At 40.9% G+C, this 15,242-nt stretch overlaps 1 protein-coding gene across 1 annotated transcript; it reads right to left on the minus strand.

Moving 5' to 3' along the window:
• Positions 1 to 10,659: 10,659 nt before the first annotated feature.
• On the minus strand, positions 10,660 to 12,274 carry LOC110931346 (leucine-rich repeat extensin-like protein 3). Its single transcript, XM_022174743.1, has 2 exons — positions 11,894 to 12,274; positions 10,660 to 11,415 (listed from the first exon to the last, which is right to left on the minus strand). The coding sequence occupies exons 1-2, from the start codon at positions 12,272 to 12,274 to the stop codon at positions 10,660 to 10,662; spliced, it is 1,137 nt and encodes a 378-aa protein (XP_022030435.1).
• Positions 12,275 to 15,242: the final 2,968 nt, after the last annotated feature.

The raw sequence follows: 15,242 nt of genomic DNA on the forward strand, positions 1-15,242 counted from the left end.
AACGATTTCTCTCATGTAAATTTCAGCCAACTTGCTCGTATTATCCTTCTCTCTCATAGGTAAGAAGTGCGCAGACTTCGTTAATCGGTCCACTATTACCCAAATAGTGTCATGACCTCTTGGCGTTCTTGGCAACTTTGTAATAAAATCCATGGAGATTTGTTCCCATTTCCACTTGGGAATCTCAGGTTGTTGCAGAAGTCCTGAAGGCTTCTGGTATTCCGCTTTCACCTTAGCACACGTTAAACATTTGCTCACATAAACAGCAACATCGCCTTTCATCCTAGGCCACCAATAGTAATCCTTAAGATCTTGGTACATCTTATCCGCTCCTGGATGGATAGAGTACCGTGATTTGTGTGCCTCATCAAAAATAACTTCCCTCAAACCTCCAAACAGAGGAACCCAAATCCTTTTCATGAAACATAACGTTCCTTCCTCGTTTGGCACCAATTGCTTCTCCATCCCACGGAGATATTCTTCTTCAAGGTTTCCTTCATTAAGAGCTTCTTTCTGCGCGGCACGAATGCGCAAGGAAAGATCGGTTTGAATAATCATCTCTAAAGCCCTAACCCTTATGGGCTTGACCCTTTCTTTTCGACTTAGGGCGTCGGCGACCACATTCGCCTTCCCTAGATGATACTTTATTTCGCAGTCGTAATCGTTCAACAACTCAACCCATCGTCTCTGTCTCATATTCAACTCCTTCTAGTTGAATATGTGTTGTAGGCTCTTGTGATCTGTGAAGATTGTACACTTTGTACCATATAGGTAGTGTCTCCAGATCTTTAAAGCAAATACCACTGTGCCGAGTTCCAAATCATGCGTGGTATAGTTCTTTTCGTGTACCTTCAGTTGACGTGATGCGTAAGCTATAACCTTTTGGCGTTGCATCAACACGCAACCCAATCCTTGACGTCGAGGCGTCACAGTATACCACGAAATCCTCGGTACCTTCTAGTAGTGCTAAGATTGGCGCATTGCAGAGCTTATCTTTCAATAGCTGGAACGCTTCTTCCTGTTTGATTTCCCAATCAAACTTCTTATCTTTTTGTGTGAGGAGCGTCAATGGTTGAGCGATCTTTGAAAAATCCTCAATGAACCTTCGATAGTAGCCAGCCAAACCCAAGAATTGTCGAATCTCGGTTGGCGTCTTTGGCTTCTCCCAATTCTTGATCGCTTCGACCTTGGTGGGATCCACATGAATTCCATCTCCATTTACCACATGTCCAAGGAATTGGACTTCACGTAGCCAAAACTCGCACTTAGAGAACTTGGCATACAACTGTTCCTTTTTCAGCAGCTCCAAAATAGCTCTTAGATGTTGTTCGTGCTCAGCCTTTGTCTTTGAATAAATCAAAATATCATCGATAAACACAATCACGAACTTATCCAAGTACGGCTTGCAAACTCTGTTCATCAAATCCATGAAAACAGCAGGTGCGTTTGTCAACCCAAATGGCATAACTAGGAACTCGTAGTGTCCATAACGAGTTCTGAAGGCTGTCTTCGGGATACTTTCCTCTTGTATCCTTAACTGATGGTATCCAGATCGCAAATCGATCTTCGAGTAAAAGCTTGAACCTTGCAGTTGGTCGAATAGATCATCGATCCTTGGCAGAGGGTATCTATTCTTGATCGTCAGCTTATTCAACTCCCGGTAGTCAATACACATTCGAAAACTGCCGTCCTTCTTCTTGACAAACAGGACCGGAGCTCCCCAAGGTGAGAAGCTTGGTCTGATGAATCCCTTGTCTAACAACTCTTGAAGTTGTGTCGACAGTTCTTGCATCTCAGATGGGGCAAGTCGATATGGTGCCTTAGCTACAGGCGCGGCGCCTGGAACTAAATCGATGCGAAACTCTACCTGCCTCTGAGGTGGCAATCCAGGCAAGTCCTCTGGGAAGACTTCTGGATATTCCCTTACGACAGGGATGTCTTCGATCTTTGGTTCAGAAGCTTTCTTGTCCACGATGTGTGCCAGGAAGGCAGCACATCCCTTTTGTAAACACTTTCGCGCCTTCAGGCAGCTGATAATTCTCAAAGGCGTATTACGCTTCTCTCCATGAACCACAATTGTTTCACCATCTTCGGTTGGGATACGAACGACCTTTTCGTGACAAACAATTTCTACCTTGTTGCTTGATAACCAATCCATTCCTACTACCACGTCGAAGCTCCCCAGCTGAACTGGTAGTAGATCCAAAGCAAACTCACGCTCTCCCAATTCGATTACACAACCTCTGACCACTTCATTAGCTTCTACTAACTTTCCATTAGCCAATTCGATCGAGTAGGGAATATCTAACTTACTAGCGGCTAACCCAAGTATATTCTTAAACTCTAACGATACGAAGCTATAATCGGCACCAGTATCAAATAAGACGGATGCAAAGCGTTGGTTTACAGGGAACGTACCAGTAACGACATTGGGATCCTGGCGCGCTTCCCTTGCTTCGATATTGAAAACTCTTCCACGCGCTTGATTCAACTCTGGGCAGTTCCTCTTATAATGCCCAATATCACCACTGTAGGACCGGTTTTTCGACCGTTCGATTGCGTATCGTACGTTTCACGTGCGGAATCCGTGAACGTACGTGACCGAACACACGATAACGTACTACTAACGTGATTTCATTGATAAATTTGACGCTTCGGTACAAGAATTCACGTTTACACTACTTTCTCTCTCTAGAAAGTCTTCTCCTCCAAGTCTCCTACTAAACTCTTCCAAAAGTCTAACTAAAATCATAACATAACCTCTATTTATATGGTCAAGGCACTTTAATGATAGTTATCATTAATTACAAGTTTGCCACCTTGCCATTTCTAACTAAATAAGACATTATGCGCATGATTCCTTCCGGTTTTTCACTACGACTCGGATTGACGAAGGCGATAGACATTAAGTGCACCAACAATCTCCCCCTTGGATATTGCCGTAGTCAATCTCGTAGCGAAACTCGTAGCGACTTGACTTTCTCTCTCTCTCTATGACTCGAACGAAGATGTAGTCGACAGACAACTGCACTAACAAACTCCCCCTTGGATGTTGACGGAATCTTTAGTGAGAGTCTTCAAATACTCTTGTTCGAACAGAATCCCAGAGGATCTGTATTTTCTTCAGAATCTTCAGGCTCCCCCTTTCGTCAAGCTTCCGTGCTTTTGGGATCGACACCTGGCTTTCCAGATACAAGCTCCTTTAGCGTTGAGCTCGTCTTCAGACTCCCCCTTAGACTTGGCTGTCGGGATCGTAGTCTGGCTTTTCGTATCAACAAATTCTGAAACCTACACATCTCAAACACTCTTATTACAAACCAATAAAGTTGTGATTCAACTTAATGAATCAACTAAACATTTGAGAATCCTTCGTGATTAAAAAAATTGGTCAATATTTGAAACAAGTTGTGATTCAACTTAATGAATCAACTAAACATTTCGATTTAACCAACCTGTTTGTTCATCTAGTTTAGCCTTTGAGATTTTGAATATCAGCTCTTCAACATCAGTTGTCGAAAATCTTTTTGAATTTTTGAAAATGCGAAACACAAATGCAATAACAAAAATTAAATGCAGAAATGAAATATGTACAAACATATTTTTGTGAGTTTGTGCAAGAGGATCATATCAGTTTTTGAGACACATCACTAACACCGTTAAGCTTTGAACATTGTAAGCTCTAAACAATTTATCTAGATTGTCAGATATATCTTTACACAAAGTTTAACTGATTCGAGATACGAGATTAATGTTTTAGATACTTAAACTTATTCGAGTGTCCCATCACTTGAATATACTCCCGTATCTAGATTCAAATATTCAATCTTACAAACTTAATTGAGTGTCCCATTTCAGAATATACTCCCGTATCCAGATTTCAATATTCAGAATTACAGGAAAGTATACTAAGATGATATCTGTAAAGGGTTGGATTTGAAATCATGAGAGCTCAGGTCAGAACTACCGTTCAGCAGAGAGATCATGATTTGTGTCCCCTTTAGAGGATCTTTTCAGCTACAACAGTTGATTATCAATTTTATTGTCTAATCAGCTGAGGGTTTATGCTGTGTTTCAAGCATTTGCAGCAAGTATTATCCGAGGACTAGGTCAGAACTTCCATTCAGCAGAAGTCCCGGGATAATACCCCAGATATCACTGAGTATAAGCAAACCTAGTATTTCAGAAAGAGAAACCTTTCAAACGAAATTTCGGGGGTTACTACCCATATATTCGTGAAATGTTACCCACAAAATAAGAAAGTTTGACATCTTATAGAATCTTTCAAACGAGATTTCGGGGGTTACCCATATATCCAAGAGATGTTCCCCACGAGATAAGCAAGTTAGACTTTTTATGTTTATATCTCGAAAACAATCTATTGAATGTGTAAAAATTTACTAACAAATCCACAATAAAATTGTTTATCACATTAAACATTCCATATCTTTAGCGTGTTGTGATAGTCTACTGATGTACTATCATCTCCTCTTTTATGCAATAAAAACTCATTTTTGAATTTTCAATGTTTTTAACATTTTCAAATTTTCTATTTTTTTAAAATTTTTCTCCCCCTAAAATCAAAATATGTTTCAATTTTGATTTTCTGGGAAAATTTGAAACAAACTGTACAAACATGACAACTTGATGAGAATCACTTGAATTCACCATCCACTTGGCGTAAACAATCAGAACTCCCCCTCACAACAAACTATTTTCCCATTGTGATTTCAAAACACTTAAGTTTGTTTTAATCAAAATGGTTTTTCCGGAAAATTAGTTTTGTGTGACATTACATAAACTCGGGGTTTCATCACCTTGTTTTACAAATTACCACTTGTAGGAAAGATGAATCAAGTACAACTTCATGTCCCTGATTTATCTTTTGAAAGACGAAAAATCACCAGAGTGAAATTTCTCAAGAAATGTGCCGATTCATGTTCCACGTTTACCAACCTGGGAACTCCGGCAAGTCAGGTTTTTCATTTGAAGAGTTTCACCCAAGCCTGACTGTCCTTGGGTGATTTTGAATTCTTGTTCAACAATGGTGGAAAGTTTGTATCATCCATTGTTAAACCTGAATTCTCAGATTTTACCTCAACAACCGGCTCTTCTGGTTTTGACAAACCAGAATCATTGCCTGAATGTGGCTTGTCTGACTTTGACGAGCCAGATTCATCGCCTGAAGGTGGCTTGTCTGACTTCGACATGTCAGATTCATCGCCGACCTTTTTCTCCTTCTTCTTTATCTCCTCTTTTGTCCTCAGATTTGCATCTGACGAATTCGGTTTACTTGACTTTGCAGTTGAGTGAATCGATTCATCAGCACTCTTATTCGATTTGTCGGGTGAACCCGAGGACAAAATCTTCTCGAGATACTCTCGTGCTTTCTTCCTCTTCTTCCTCAGTTTGTCTTTCTGCCCTTGAGAAAGCTTCACTTTCGTTTCTTGAACTTTAGGTTCTTGGACCTTCTGTTCTTTGACATTCTGTTCTGAAACTTTCAGTTTCTTGGGCTTGACAGTGACTGGTTTCTTTGCCAACTTCTGAGAATTAACCCTCAATCTTTCACTTGATTTCCTTGGGCAATCCCTGGCAATGTGTCCTTGGATTTGGCAATTATAGCATCTTCTTGTCTCAAATCTCTGTCTCTGGCAGTTAACAGCAATGTGTCCTTGATATCCACTTTTGTAGCACACTCTGTTATCATACCAATCACCATTGTCATACCAAACGCTTAGATCAAAGCACTGTTTGGCTTGGTGATACTCTTTCCTCTTCTTAATTGTTGAATTTGTCTTTTGAGCACTGTGGTCAAACCTGCACCACTTATTACCAACAATTTTTGAGTTTTCGTTTTTCAATTTTTGTGATTTTTAATTGCGATTGGATGATTGATCTGATGAGCTTTTATTTTTGTTTTGAACAATTTTCAAATTTTTACCTTTTTGTTTTTGTTCTACACTCTTCTTAACAGGTTCCTGCTTTGAGCATTCACCTATTTCAGTAGATTGCAAAACAGTATTTTTGAATTTTTCTTGTAATTCTAAAAACAATTTTTGTTTTTCAATTTTTGTATTTTCATCATCAGATTTCTCATCACAATCTTCAACTTTGACATTGTCAAAGTTTGTGACATCGTCACTTATTGGAACAGAATTGATCGGTTTTGGACATGGAATGTTCACATACTTTGAAGAAGTCACAAAACCTTTCAACTTACTTTCTAACTCAGCAATTTTATGCCGGTCACTTTCAGCTTCTTTTTCAAGCTGAATGATTTTCTGAAGATGAGAATTTATCATTTTTTGCTTTTCGATGTTGTTTTTGCTAAACGCATCCCTCCCATCTTCAAGAATTTTTATTTGACTTTGAAAATCTTTTTCCATTTTTAATTTTTCATTTTCTGAGTTTTTTATTTGATTTTTCAAAATATTTTCTGATTTTTTAAAATTTTCGTTTTCTAATGTCAAACTCTCTAAATCCCTCAAGAGTTTGGCATTTTCGGATTTCAGATTTTCACAGTTTGAGCACTTCTCGATCATTTTTACAGTTTCAGCTTTCTTCTCAACCTTGATCGCTGAAATTTCTTTAACCTGTTCCTCTACCTCTCGAACATTTTCATCAGATTTACATTTTGCTTCATCAGTTGCTTCACTTCTAATCTTTTGTAGTTCAAGTTCTCGCTCTTTAATCTTCTCAATAAACATGCTCAAAGTCACTTCTAAGTATCTCTTCTTCCAATCTGACAGATACGTTCTCCATTCATCACCCGGTAAAGCATTTTCCAGTTTGTTAACCCATTCCTCATTTGTCTTGGTTATCTTCAAACTCACCATTATCCAATACAGCTCGACATACCTATTAATCAATTCTTCAATTGATTCTCCATCGATACCTGAAAAATTATTGAACTTGTTCAGTACAATATTAATTGCAAAATCCATTTTCGGTATTAAACGATTCACAAAAACGAGTTTTCAATCACTTCAAAACTTTCACACAAACAAATGACTATTCGATTGAATATCAAAGATTAGGTGAACGTGGATCGAGTGGAAATTCGTTTGTGTGTATAACCGATGCTCGACAAACTACCGTGGATTTCCTGCAAACAAGCAAGTAAACGATCAAATCAAAGCTGATTGAATACGTAACAGTGTATTGATGAACCCAATCTAAGACTCGTTTTCGAAGATTCGTGAAAACACTCTAATCAATGCACACTTTTAATTCAACTGCCCCCAAAAATTTATAGAAAATAATGATGATTTTTTTTTATTGTTTTGTTGTTTTTTGGGCGGTATCAACAACAAATCACCAAAGGGTACAAAGTGTTTAAAAATCAGGTAGTGGGGCGGTACAAAGTGGTGATGTGTGGTGATGTTGGGCTGATTGGGCCTCAGCTACCAATCAACAACAAACTCACATAAAATGGGCGGTTGGGCGGTGCAAGGCAAAAATTTGATTGGGTAAATGGGCAAGTGGGGCGGTGGAACAAATGGATTGGACGGTGATGTTGGGCTTCGGTGATTGGTCAAGTTTTCTTAATGGGGCGGTGGATTAAAAAAGTTGGATTGGTTAAATGGGGTGGTGATCTTGTGCTACAATTGGGTCACAACGTAATGGGGCAGTGTAAAGGAATACACTTCAGCCAAGGCACACTTAAACATCAATTGATTGGACCTTTGCTAATCAATTCACAATAGCATGTGATATCAATTAATGTTAGACAAACTTTCACAAAGACTTATGAGTGGACCGAATCAATCGTATGTGGCTAACAGAACCTTTTTGTCACTTATCCAAACATGGGCGGCAACATATGATTGCTTGCTCCTTTTGTAACTTCTTGTGCAAACACACTTATCACAACCTGCCAACACAATTCACTTTTTGAAAGAAACAAACTATGATTGGCCAAAACAAGATATTGGGGCGGTGCCTTTGGGATGTTAATGATTGAGCCTTTGTTTGATTAATGATTGAGCCGGTGACTGAGACCTGCAATTTACATGTTCACATGTAGAAGATGACAAAAGAGCGAACCAGAATCTTACATTTGGAGCGAACCAGATCAGACACAAAGAACGAATAATGAGCGGTTCAGAAAATTTACTTTAAAAGCGATCCAACAATTGTTCACAAAAGCGGTTCAATACTTGACGTATGAGCGGTTCAAAGGTTGACTAATAAGCGGTTCAACATATTGTGATTATGAGCGATCCAACTAATTTCCAATAAGCGACCCATAGTTCTTACCAAATAAGCGATCCAAAACAGTACTTATAAGCGAACCAACCTGCTGTTTGACGCAATTTCGACCTGAAAAATCGCGATTTCTCCAAAACGATTTGGAGTTTCGATGTGAAACTTGGTAGGGTTTTGATTCAATGATATTCGCACAATATACTAGAAATTCAGGCAAAACGGACCGTGAAATCACGTTCAATTTGTCAAATTTCCGTAAAAACCGTAAGAAATGAGTAGAAAATGAAGAAATTGACGAATTTTGATCTGATTTGGCTCTGAATACGCTGAAATCTGTACGAGAACGACGTGTTTGATCAAGCAATCGAGCTCCTAGCTCTGATACCACTTGTAGGACCGGTTTTTCGACCGTTCGATTGCGTATCGTACGTTTCACGTGCGGAATCCGTGAACGTACGTGACCGAACACACGATAACGTACTACTAACGTGATTTCATTGCGGTACAAGAATTCACGTTTACACTACTTTCTCTCTCTACTTTCTCTCTCTAGAAAGTCTTCTCCTCCAAGTCTCCTACTAAACTCTTCCAAAAGTCTAACTAAAATCATAACATAACCTCTATTTATATGGTCAAGGCACTTTAATGATAGTTATCATTAATTACAAGTTTGCCACCTTGCCATTTCTAACTAAATAAGACATTATGCGCATGATTCCTTCCGGTTTTTCACTACGACTCGGATTGACGAAGGCGATAGACATTAAGTGCACCAACAACCACAATTAAAGCATCCTGGTCTTTGCCCGTTTCCACCTCCATTCCCAGCTTGATTGTTGTTCTGATTATGGTTCACATTACCAGCTTGGTTCACATTGTTGCCTCGATTCCCATTTCCTCCATTGTTTCCTTGTGGGCGATTTCCATTTCCACCCCGGTTATTGTTTCTATTTCCAAATCCTCCTTGGCCTCCCCGGCCAACAGTAGCCCAACAAGAATCCTTTGAGTGACCAGTTTTCCCACATGCTTCACATGCTTTTAAACCACACCGGCCAGAATGGTGACGCTGGCAGGTGTTGCACTTGGGATGGGTACCCATATATCCCTTTTCCTTTCCTTCCAGTACCAGCTGTAACTTGAGCTGGCGTGCTTGACTCTCATTTCTTAACAACCCCACTGGTGCCTTGTTTGAAGTTCGAGAACTTTCTTTTGTTACCCCCGGACGACTCGACGTGAGTCTCCTTCTTCTTTGGCTCAACCTCAGAAAACTTGTTTAGGTGTATAGCCTCCTCAGTGAAAGCCATGCTCAGATCAATTGCCTCAGTAATTGTTGCCGGCTTCGAAGAAGTCACCATACTTATGATTTGAGGAGCTAAACCCCAAATGAAGCGCTCAATCCGCTTGAACTCTGGAGTGACCATATAAGATACCACATGAGATAAGTCGTGAAACCTTTGAACATACTCAGCGATTTTCGGACCTTCCATCTTCAGGTGTCAAAATTCAGTTTCCAACTTTTGAATTTCTGCACGAGAGCAATACTTCCGGCGCATGAGCTCCTTCAGCTCGTTCCATGTCATTGCGTATGCAGCGACTTCTCCAAGAGTCTGCACTTGTAAATTCCACCAGGACAGGGCTCCGTCCAAGAATAGCCCCAAAATGTAGGTAACTTGCTGGTCTGGAGCACACTTGCTCATGCGGATAACTGAGTCCATCTTCTCGGCCCAACGAACAAAAGCAACAGCGCCTCCGGTGCCATCAAAGTTGACAGGTTTGCAGTCTAGAAACTGCTTGTAGGTGCACCCTGCACATATGTTACAACACATGAATGGCATTAGCATCCTTGCTAGAGATATCCAATTGTATCATGGTATGTCTCTATGACTTAGTATTACCATGAGGCGGATTGTTGTTTCCAGTATTGCCAGAATTACTTCCACTAGTCCCTCCTTGAGAGGCGGCGTACTGTGCGATGGCAGCAGCGATGACTTCCTGAAGCTCTGCCTCGTTGGTAGGCATTTGCATTTGACGTCTCGGCGGCATCTTCTAAACGATGTGTTTACGTTGGTCAGGCCATAGTAAAGCGTACGTATATAATGATAGTAATATATCCATCACACAACATCCCATGTCATAAAACATAAATAATCAAACAAACATCATATATGATGAGAATACTGCGATTGCATTGCCATAAATCGAGACCACATGGTAAAGTGTACAAGTACATAACTGTATCATACAACATCAACGACTAAGGGCTACATCACCCCAGTCCAAAAATATATCAAATCAGTGTCAATACATCCATATACATATCAACAAAAGTCAGGATCAGAATGCAGTCTCCAAAAAGCTGTGCAGTCAGAGCAATCGCCGTCTTCTCACCAAAGTCCACCCGTGCTGTACTAAATGGCCCTACACTGATGGCGGTTGAGGAGGGGGAAAATGGGATTAGAACAAATGACGTAAATGGAGCCAATCCTCCTCCATGGCTCGCTGGGAACGCAACCAGGAAGCCATCAGCTGCTCCAGTGCCCAAAGACGTGCAGTAGAGTCTGGTGACAACGGTCGAGGGGGCTGCGAAATAGCAGGGTGAGTATGGCCCTGACACTGGCATGGCGGTGGTGGTGCTCTCTCGAGCTCCTGTATGCGCCATGTGAGAACCTCCTGCTGGACAACAAATGACATAAGAGTGTCCTCAATAGAATACCCCATATGAAAAGGATGGTAGGGGTCGGATGGTGGCATAATAGGTGGTGACGTCCAAAGAAATGGCTCACCAGCTGGGGTAAAAGGTGGCACAGAAAATGATGGAACAGGGGGAATAGCAGAAGAAAAATGTGGTATAACGGGGACAGATGTCGGCACATGGCCGAAGGGATGAGTCGAGGAACCCTCTCCCGGACGCGCTGGAGGTGTGTACTGAGCGAACGAAAAAGGGAAATCCATGTGACGTGCATCGGTGGTATGAACGGGATGCAGAGGAATCTCAGGAGGAACTGACACAGGGGCTGGAACAGGCGCAACTGGTACCACAAAAGGCGGGTACTCATAGTCAGCATCAATCCACCCATTCCGGGTGTGCGCATAACGGGGATCAATATGGGTCGCAAATAGTGCATGGTCGGGCTCCAAAGGAACAGGATCAGGAAGAGGGGCGACAACAACAGGCTCAGCGGGTACATCAGCGATGAGAGGGGCATCAACCTGAGCATCAGCAACAACATGATCACCCTCCAATAGTGGAGCATCAACAAGGTGATCATCAACGGGTAGATCAGCAATCACAGGGTCAACAATGGGTACGCCAGCATGAATAGGGTCATGCTCAAACACAGGGTCAGGAGCGGCTACCGGCTCGGGGGCCATGGCAGGCTCTGGCATCGAACTCCATCTCAAAATCTGTGTGGTCAGCAAACGCAGGGTCAACAGGGTCAACTGGGTCAACCGGGTCCTCCATAGGCTGATCCAGGTGTATAAACTCAATGTCCTGGTCTGGGTCAAACCCAAGGGGAAAGACATGGTCAGAACCCTCATCAAGGTCGTGATCAAAGGCGAAGCTCGGGGCAGGTGCAGCAGATGATGCCCTATCAGGATCTGAATCGTGAGAATAGTGCTGCGCACCCTGAGTGTGCGACGGTGCAGAGGCCACAGACTCGAAAGAGTCTGGGACGGGTGAATGAGCAGGTGACTCCTCAGCAGGAGCATCTGCGAGCAGCAAAAGACCGCCGTCAGCTATAAGGGCCTCGCCCTCAATATCATCCTCCAGGGGCTTGTCATCAAACAAATCGACGTCGTCATCAGCGTCGGCGTCGAGGAGCATATCAAGAACAGGGTAAGCGGCAAAAGGTATAGGGGCAGGGATCTCCACGAGCGGCAAATCCCCGGCAAAAGGGCCATCAGCGGGCTCGGCGACAACATCGAGTAGCGCGAAGGGCTGAAAATCATCGTCATCCGTGCTGGTAACATCTGAAGTGTGTACCTCATGCTCCGATGACTCTCGGTCGTCTGATACGATAGGCATAGGACCCGTAGTGTCCGACTCACCAGTGCCTGATGAATCCATAGTGTTTGTATCATAAACACAAATATGCACATATAATCAATCATACAATCAGGTAAACGTATTAGTCACCAATTAAGCAATCAAATAGTTCTCCTAGTCCCACTAGCCTCCCAGCCTCCCAGACTGATCTTCCTAGTCCCACTAGCCTCCCAGCCTCCCAGACTGCTCTTCCTAGTCCCACTAGCCTCCCAGCCTCCCAGACTGCTCTTCCTAGTCCCACTAGCCTCCCAGCCTCCCAGACTGCTCTTCCTAGTCCCACTAGCCAATTCTCCCAGCCTCTCAGACTGACTCCCTAGTCCCACTAGTCAACTACCTCGGTCTCCCAGACCGAGCCTCGGCCTCCCAGACCGAGCCTCAGCCTCCAAGACTGAGCCTATAAATAATAAAGAAAATGTGCTCAACATTTGTTTGTAAAAACGTTTTGGATCTGGACTTAAGTGGTATGCAGTGTAAAAATGTTTTCGTGAGAGCCCTAGTGATCATAGTCTAGACTCGAGAAGGAATCCTAGTTCGCTATGATCGGAGCTCTGATACCAAGCTGTCACACCCTGGCTTTGCGGAAGCGTGGTTAATTTGGTGTGACTTCTTAATACCATAGCTTAATCATAACAAAGCTATATGAAAATAAAACCATGCAAGATCATCCATTGAATTAAGTTTTAAAACATAAGTAACACAACATTGTCTTAAGGCGTTGACTCATGCAACGGACACTACAACCTGATAACATAAAAACATTGTTTGAAAGACACAACACCAACATGAAATAAACGCAGATTAAGGACTGTGACTCGTCCAGGTAAAAGTCACATCCCCTAAACTTGGATGACCTCGAAACTCTTATGCAGCGGGAAAACGTAGCATACCGCGCCAGATCTTTAGTTCCTTGAAATACATGTAAGTTGGAAAAATCAACAAAAATTGTTGAGCGAGTTCATGTGTAAGTGAGTAATAAAACCTTTGTATGTATAAAATCCTGGTATGTAGCAAATAAGGAAAAAGAGATCACCAATGGTTTGCAAGGCCATTGATATGTGTGAAGTGCAAGTAGGAAGATTCAAACCTAGCGGATTTTGCGTTGGGTACAAAGTCACCCCGAGGTCCGTTATGCTGGGCCTGGGGCTGGGCTCGCTACACCCAGATAGATCTACCGCTACTGTCCCTCGGTCCTACAATGAGGATTAATGGCCTCAAGTTGCGCCTACCCACTCACATGATCTAAGTAGTAACCCTCCTTACGCTAACCATACCATGTAAAAAGTACTTGTAATCATAGTAACATGTATTTCACCCCCGCAGTTTAGAAAACTGAAAACTGAAAACAGTTAAGAGAAAAGGGGGACATGAACTCACAGTGGTGCGTCTCTATCAAGAAGATCTCCTGATCAATCTGTTGTGCGACGACCTACACGTACTAACTTCTATTAGACGGACGGCCGTGCCTTAGCTTAAGGTTTAATGTCTTTGGGAAATAGTTAGACAACTATTTCGTGTTTACACTTTGCAAATATTTGGTAAATATTATCCTTCCCAAGGATGGGGGCTTCAATACATGTGCGTTTGTAAATTTTTGAAATATATTATTAAGTCTCACTTAAAAATATATGTTAATCCTTTCTCCAAAATATAAATATCTTTTCCAAAAATATTATATTTCATTACATATAATTTTTCCCCAAAATAATACCCTTGACAAAATACGCGTTCATTAGTATTTTTCCGAAAATGCGCAAGTTACGTTTAAAGGTCGGGTGGTATTAATAATACCGTTGTAACTTAATATTTATTGTGAAGGCGTTCGTATTATTTTGGAATCGTTAACATTCGGTAATATTATTTTTACCCTAAAAATAATATTTGTATAGTTCACAAAATAATCATAAAAATCTCACAAGTGTTGTTATGAAAATATATATATATATATATATCAAATATATATTTATCAAGCTTATTTTGTGAAAATCCCACCTCCGACACTTAGAAATGTTGTAAATAAAGTCGTGGCGAAAGTTACATTTTTGAAAACAAGTTAGAAATATATTTATAACATTTGTGATGAAAATATTTCCAAGTGTTAGGTTTTTGGAAAAATTTCGCCAGAGTTTCCCTGTAACTGGAGGTGGCCACGCTTTCAAGCGTATCATTTTTTTTTAAAATTCAAATCAACAATTTCTCAACAACAATAAACAATATTCAAACCATCAAACTAGTCAAAATAGATATAAATCGCAAAAATACATGAACTTGTGGTTTATCTAAAATATGTAGTAATTTCCCATTACTTTTAGTGGATCCTTATATAGATCAACTCGGTTTCTTGAGAGTCTCGTTTTTAAAGAAAATAAATTTCCACAACTTCTTGTCAACATTTACAAAAATAGTTCTTTTGTCAAAACTTGGTGTTACACAAGTGTCTACACACTTGTGTGTTTACAAAAAATCACTTTTGTTCATGTAAGACCCGGTTTAGAAAATGTGATTTCTTTTGACGCTTGGTCTTTTGAAAATACCACTTGTAGATCCGTAGATCTACTAGTTTACAAGTCTATTTCATAAGAAAGATTGTCTTTACACAAGTTCATGCTTGATATGTAGTATTGTTCATCATTTAACCCCTTTCATACTTTAACATATTCTAAGTCACGTTTCATGAACATGACTTAACCGGGTTAGATGACGATCCGAGCTACTACTAACATAGATCAACACTAAATAATCACAACAAAACAAGTCTTACAAGTTTTACACAATTCTATAGCTTTTATCCAACATGTTTATCATCTTTGTAAACTTTTAGTATGTCATCTTGTATGTTCATGATTTTTAACCGACAAAGTTCATTTTAACCACTTTAGAATAGATCAAGAAGGCATTTAGAGTCACTTACTACTAGCTCGAGGCTAGGGAAGAAACTAATCGGAAAACGAGTGGATAAAAGCAAAGTAGTGAGGTCCTTTGCAATCCGAGT

This window comes from Helianthus annuus, chromosome 3, assembly GCF_002127325.2.
Source record: "Helianthus annuus cultivar XRQ/B chromosome 3, HanXRQr2.0-SUNRISE, whole genome shotgun sequence".
Lineage (NCBI taxonomy): Eukaryota > Viridiplantae > Streptophyta > Magnoliopsida > Asterales > Asteraceae > Helianthus > Helianthus annuus.

Bases quoted from the DNA above. Each gene is read 5' to 3' on its own strand.
- LOC110931346 (XM_022174743.1), bottom strand. From the start codon at position 12,274: ATGGATTCATCAGGCACTGGTGAGTCGGACACTACGGGTCCTATGCCT. The intron at 11,416-11,893 runs GCTCATTCACCC...GCTGATGCTCAG, and splicing joins CTCCTGCTGAGGAGTCACCT to GTTGATGCCCCTCTCATCGC.